General features: G+C 40.7%; 1 protein-coding gene across 1 annotated transcript; it reads left to right on the forward strand.

The window, feature by feature from the left end:
- Positions 1-381: 381 nt before the first annotated feature.
- DYNLT1 (dynein light chain Tctex-type 1) lies at positions 382-6,860 on the forward strand. The gene is made up of 5 exons (XM_075266613.1): positions 382-631; positions 2,862-2,903; positions 3,033-3,156; positions 4,884-4,961; positions 6,505-6,860. Exons 1-5 carry the CDS (start codon positions 605-607, stop codon positions 6,573-6,575), a joined length of 342 nt encoding a protein of 113 aa, XP_075122714.1. The 5' UTR covers positions 382-604; the 3' UTR covers positions 6,576-6,860.

Consider the following 6,860-nt stretch of genomic DNA (forward strand, 5'->3'; position numbering starts at 1 on the left):
TCCTGTATACTACTCTATGGTGCATTGCTTTGTACACAGCGGGATACATTGTACAGCTGCACCTCCTGTATACTACTCTATGGTGCATTGCCTTGTACACAGCGGGATACATTGTACAGCTGGACCTCCTGTATACTACTCTATGGTGCATTGCTTTGTACACAGCTGTATAGCTTGTACTGCCGGACTTGCTGTCGCAGCGCACATATGTAACGTACAGTCCCACAGGGATCAGGGGCGGGGCAGATGACGTAACCCTTCCGTCGCTCAGGCGGTGTCACGCAATGCATTGTGGGACATTTCCGTTTCTTCTCGGTGCTATACTATTATACCTTTAGGTGACGGGACTGAAGAGCCATTCCCGCGCTTCTGAAGACTTCTCCCCGTTAACATAAACCAGTTTGTTGCCCTTTGTTATGTCAGCTCCTGCCCCACCCACTACCTCTAAGTTGCCGCAGCAGGGGAGGGGCCTATCACGTGACAGGCTAGAGAGTCTTTGGGCGTGGCTGTCTTGCGCGTCTGTGGCAACCGGCGGTAGGCGGGGTGGGTAGTGGTCTCCTGCTACCGGTGAGTGTGAGTGCGGGGAGGCCGGATTACAGGCAGCATGGACGAGTTTCAGACAGCGGAAGAGGTGAGTTCGGTCCCGGGTGCTCCTTGCTTGGAGGTCTCGTCGGGTCAAGGGTCAATGTGTGGCAAGAACCTGACAACAACTTCCCCTTTGCCTCCTCCTTCTCTCCCGACGCGGGGAGTGTTATGTCATAGTGCGGGCTGCGGCCTCTGACAGATGGCCTCTGTATACGTGTGGCGACAGTGTGATGTCCCGAGAGAGTGGTCTCTGCTGGAAGTGGCTGCATGTGCTCGGGCTCTTTGTGTAGTTGTATTGTGCTCAGCGGCCCTTGTTACTAGTGGGATCCCCAGTACAAGGCAGTGGGTGTCCCCTACGTGTAACAACATGGTGCTGTAAACTTTACCTGGCCTGTGTATTACACGGATGACCCACTGATAATACTGGCTGCTGTGTGATCTGTCACTTTAGGAAACACTTGACATGTCAAAGAAAACAGATGAAGGTCAAGATACTGAGGCCCTCATTGTGCATGATAAAGGGGTACAGCGCCCCATCAGATACCAGCTCTCGCCATGTACCCCTCTCTATTTACTATCGCCCCTTCATTGTCCACTGAAGAGTAATATGGCTTTCAGCAGCTGATGAGTAAAACATCTTACACATCTCTATGAATTGTCAGTAAGCCTTTTCCTGCCTGATGCTGGTTTTTGATATATGAATAGTACAGGGGAATATAAGACACTTTATGGGGAGGTGAGGGCTGTAACTTGATATATTACCTTAGGCCCTATGTACAGGACTGTGTTCAGGTCAGAGAAAATGGAATGGATGGTGCACAGATTGGTGTCCGCGTGCCTACCACAATTATCACTGACCCATACACTTGAATAAATGGGCCGAGCCACAAAAATGGTCAGTTATAGGATCTGCAATAAATTTTGCAGCTCTGTATTATGGCCCGGACAGGCAGCTATAAAAACTACAGCTGTGTATATGGGCATATAGAAAATGATGGGACCGTATGTTATCCGCAATTTCAGTGCTGTATTTTCTGATAATATGCAGATAATAAATAATTATGGTCATGTATATGAGGCCTCATTCTGTGCATAGCACATAGCAGAGTGTAGCAGCTTTTCCAGCATGGTTTGCACCCAGCCTTGCCTTACGTTATCACCCCTGGTTGTATTTGTGATGCCATGGCTACGTATATATGGCGTGCGGTTTGTTTACAGTTGCTATGCAGATAAGAGCTGCTTTTCAAGTCAGTGAACACTGTTATCCACTGCTATACTTCTACAATGTGTCATGTCAACACTGCATTCAGTGTTTATAATCATGAATAAATGTAGTGAGATTATTTCTAATGCTTGGTATCTCCTAATAGTCTTAACTCTAATTTCGGTAGTCTGCCCCCCACAAATTCAGGATAAAGACATTTTGTTTCCAAGCTGTGATAGACAGTGATGGACATCTGCATCATTGCACCACACACTGCAGTCTTTATAGACTGCATAGAAAGTTGTAGTGAATGCACAGGAGACGTTGTGAAAGTGATGGGGCTGCAAAATGGTGGTGCTTTGTTTTGCATGCCCCCTGCTGAATGTCACCTTGTAAAGTCGTTCTTACAGTTTTTCATTAATTTTGACATATTAAAGTCTTATACTGTGCAGCTAGGAGGATGTTCTGTAACATGTAGGCATCTACTTGGGGTCTGTTCACGACATATTCACACCTGATAACTAGCATCCTATACTGTCCCAAGTCTGCCAGGTTTAGGTTTGTTCACGCTGGTAGCCTTTAAAGGGGTTGTCCAGGACCTGCAGTACGCAGGACTTTGTCTTCCATTGGAAAACAAGCAAGTGGAAAGAAAGCTTCGGTACCCTGTTTTACATTTCATTGAACTATGATGAATACAGACAGAATATGCATCAGTCATTCTATTAGATTTCAGTCCATTATTCTGCTCCTATGACTGATCAGAACAACAGACATAAAACAAGCAGTTGTGAACTTAGCCATATCTTGAATCCATATCCATTCTCAAAGAAAGTAGTGAACAGGCAAGTATCTTTACGATTGTGAAAGAAAGCTAGAGTGTTTGTAGGAATAGTTTGTGAATATAATGATTCTGCATCCTCCATTTTATGGTTTATTCTCTATCTTTCTTGGGGGTTTGGGGGAGGGAGCATGGATATGACAGAAGTAATTAATCTGGTTTTCATTGGCTGATTATTGTGTTGCATGTAAAACCTATTTTGTAATTATATTTTCTTTTTATAATCTTTTTCAGTCCTCATTTGTTGTAGATGAAGTGAGCAACATCATTAAAGAGGTCAGTTTTCTCCATTCAGAAAAAAAAGAGTAAATTTCCTGTACAGTGCATACATTTTTTGTACTGCTGTGTTATATGCAATTTATATATTTTATACCATCTTTTAATGCTGGAATGCTTTGTATTTAGTCGATAGAAAGTGCCATCGGTGGAAATGCTTATCAACACAACAAAGTCAACCAATGGACTACAAATGTCGTGGAGCAAACTCTGAGCCAACTTACAAAACTGGGAAAGCCATTCAAATACATTGGTATGTAGCAGGAGCCAGGTAGCCATTATGACTAAAATTTGTTGCCGGTGTTTTACTTATCCGATTGTTTTCATTTGGTCTCCATTCAAGTGGCTCAATTTACATAGTAAACCATAGGAAAGTCAAACAAAACAATAAGGACCAACAAATCAGATGAGCAGTGTTTGGTGACTTCTATAAGATACAGATTATCGACTGCACATCCACCCTGTGTAGTCCATGGATCTCCTGCCAATAATCCATGATAGACAACCAACCAAAAATAAGCAACCTAAGGTATATGCGTAAATGCATGGGTTCCTTTTAGACTATACCAAGCCCTAAAGAAATCTGTGTCCTCACCATACACAAAATATCCACAAGAAAAACAATCGTGAGTATGACACTTAGTATAAAAGGAATATATTACACATCCAGTCTAGGTCAATAAACTTGTCATATTTTTATTTATTACATAATACACATATATAAAAGATGGACATTGAAAGGAGAATCTACAAATACAAACTGACTGGGTAAAAGTGAAGTGCAACAGATGGTATGTGGTCCCTTTAAGTATTTACATACAATGGAATGCACATGGATTAAGCTAATGCCAGAAAGGACCTCAGCATTGGAGTCCCTTATACACTGTGTGTGGAGATTATATACACATAGTAATAGTACCAATAGCCGCTGACGTATATATTGCTAAGTAATCTTATAGTTAGCTTGGCTTAGCCTAGCAGTAGTGACTCCATTTTGGATTATATGTTACCTTTATATGAACTTTTGTACTCTTAGTAGATGAGCAAAACAAGTTGCTGTTCCATAACCTAGTACGCATATTTTATTCTCAGACATTTATCACTTTTATACAGAGTTAAAGGATGTGTGGTAATGGATCTAGGAAGAAGGAGTATAGCATGTAGTTAAAGACAATTGTGGAAGAGGTCAGTTTTGGAAATACCCTCATTCTGCATACTTTTTTTTTCCTCAGAAATCGTATGAAATCATATCCATAAGTATATGTGATGCCAGATTTGTGTCATTATTATGATGAATTGGTTTTTGTATTTGAATGCTATAAAATAAACGGTCTCTGGGCGGAACTTTGCAGAGCTCTGTCCGGACACACAGAAGTATAACTCATGTGTATCTGTCTGTAATGTCTGACTGTGCAATCTACCTGGTCGGTCCTGGGGTAAGATACCTGACAACCATGACAGCTCTAACAATATCATGATTGGCCACGAAGTTATACACATTGCCACAACAGCTCAAAGAAAGTGCTAGAAGTTTAAAGTTACCATGTGGTCCAATGTATATCTCCTATCCATTAAAGTAATAGCATTGATACACACACATTGGTGACTATAACAACATAGGTTCACATATATCCTATACCACTATATACAGGTTTAATAGCACTGTGGCTTACCCATGTTGACAGGCACTCACTCCCCAGTACCTAGGTACTGGGGAGTGAGTGCCTGTCCCGACTTGTATACCTCCTATATTGTCAACATGGGATATATGACTTGTTTGGTTTTTTTGCTGTAGTCAAATGTAATGGAAAGGTAATTGTGAACTATTGTAGTGATTTACCAGTTCTACCACAGTCTATTTCCAACTGTATAAACCTTGTCATGGTGCAGAGACCTAGAGGTGAATTGGTGTTTCGGTTTACAGATCTGTACCTAGAGTTATCTTGCATATATTTATATTAAATTTCTTTTTTCATCCAGTTACCTGTGTGATCATGCAGAAGAATGGCGCAGGTCTTCATACAGCAAGCTCATGTTTTTGGGATAATTCAACGGATGGTGAGTCTATTTCCTTCAGAGGACTGTTGAGGAAGGTCTTACTCTGCACAATGTCCACATGTAGCTTCTGAAATCTGTTGCCTTTTTGGGTTCATTATGAGCTAATTTCATTTCCTGCAGTGTTCTACTCAATGTAGCAGTTACAACGCTGAAGTGCTGACGTTAAATTTCCCAGCAGCCCTGCTTGTTCAGTTTGTGCACAAGGCTAACGTAAGCCATACGTAAGAATGTATGTTGGCCAAACCTGATAACATCGGTGTGATCAGATGAACAAATAGAAAAAGTTCACATGGATTCTGCCTAAAAATCAGTTTGAAGTTCAATCCTGAATCTGCCTTCCTTTGTATTCAATTGGAGACAGAGATAAAAGCAGGATGCTGAAAATATAATCGTCCTGCTCCATCTTGTTGTGGATTCCACGGCTGTTTCAGCCACAGAAACAACCAGTCCATACTTAACTCTGCAGCCTGACTAATCCACCTCTCTGCTCATTCTTCATCTGCCTCTCCTCTTCGCCATTCCCTTCATTGACTACTTATTGCCCAACCAATTCATTATATTAATTATGACATACAAAGCCGGCCCTCCAGACATCTCTGACCTCTCCCGCTATCCCCTCACACGTAATCACCAGTCGTTACACGCCTTTTTTATTTGTTCTGCTCATATATATATGGAATTAATGTTGCTATATAAATAATAATAATCTGTTTCCTTCACCACATATTAAGCTGCTTCCTCTTCTGTATCTTCAGTCAGACTGTTTCCATAGAGACCCATCATGTCTATTACACCACGTCTTATATTCACATGTATTATTCATTTATGTTGGTGAAAGGAAGGGTTGGGCATATTGGCGTTCAGTATGCCCACCCCTTTTGTTGTTGGGGAGATTTAAGATGCTTACTTTTACCCTTTTGAGAATACACTCGACATAAGACAGGGGAGGGTTATTATGGGTTGTAGGAATAAGAGCAGTATTAGGGCTAGTTCACACGTAAAAACTAATTAGGAAGTGTTTTTTTTTTTTTGTTTTTTTTTTACCTTGAGGCATTTTCTGGAGCAGTTTTTGATAAAAACTGCTTCAGAAAACACCAGGTGGTTTCCCCTCCCCTAAAGTGAATGGACTGTAAAAAAATACTAGGCGTTTTTGGTCTTGTTTTTTGCCTCCCATTCACTTCTATTGCTTTCCTCAGGCGTAATCCACCTGAAGAAAGGTTATGTCACTTTTTTTCTGCTAGCAGAAAAAAAAACTGCTAGCAGAAAAATGAAGGCTAGCGATCTCCAGAGACCACCATTGTATGGAGGCAGATTTTGAGGCGAAATCCGCTGTCCAAATCTGCCTCATTGCCCTTGTGTGAACTAGCCCTTATAGCGGGGACCACATATGATCACTGGATAGATTTTGTGAGTAAGATTTTGCCAGCAAGCAACTTGCGATTTTTTTAAAATGACTCTTGTGGGGATAAAACAATCATCTTATGTTCCCTTATTCAGTAAATGAATTAGATAATACATTTACTTTCTTATTTCTTCTTTGCAGGAAGCTGTACCGTCAGATGGGAGAACAAGACTATGTATTGTATTGTCAGTGCCTTTGGACTTGCAATTTGACCTTTTTCTTCTTAGTCCAGTTATTAGTTTTATCATTCTATCTGTCTTTTGTGTTGTCCACACTATGAAATGTATTATTCTTATTTTTTTTTTTCTTTCACTTTAATTCACAAAGTTTCTTTATTAGAATACTTGTTTTCTTTCCATGTATTGAACCTCTATGTAATTTGAGGTGCTAAAACTTGAAAGTGCCACTATAAAACTTTCTTCAATTCATACCTCTGATGCACTATCACTTGTCATATTTTAGCTAGTACAAAATAAATTATTGGTTGGAACATTTTA

The sequence above is a fragment of the Leptodactylus fuscus genome, chromosome 3, assembly GCF_031893055.1.
Source record: "Leptodactylus fuscus isolate aLepFus1 chromosome 3, aLepFus1.hap2, whole genome shotgun sequence".
Classification (NCBI taxonomy): domain Eukaryota; kingdom Metazoa; phylum Chordata; class Amphibia; order Anura; family Leptodactylidae; genus Leptodactylus; species Leptodactylus fuscus.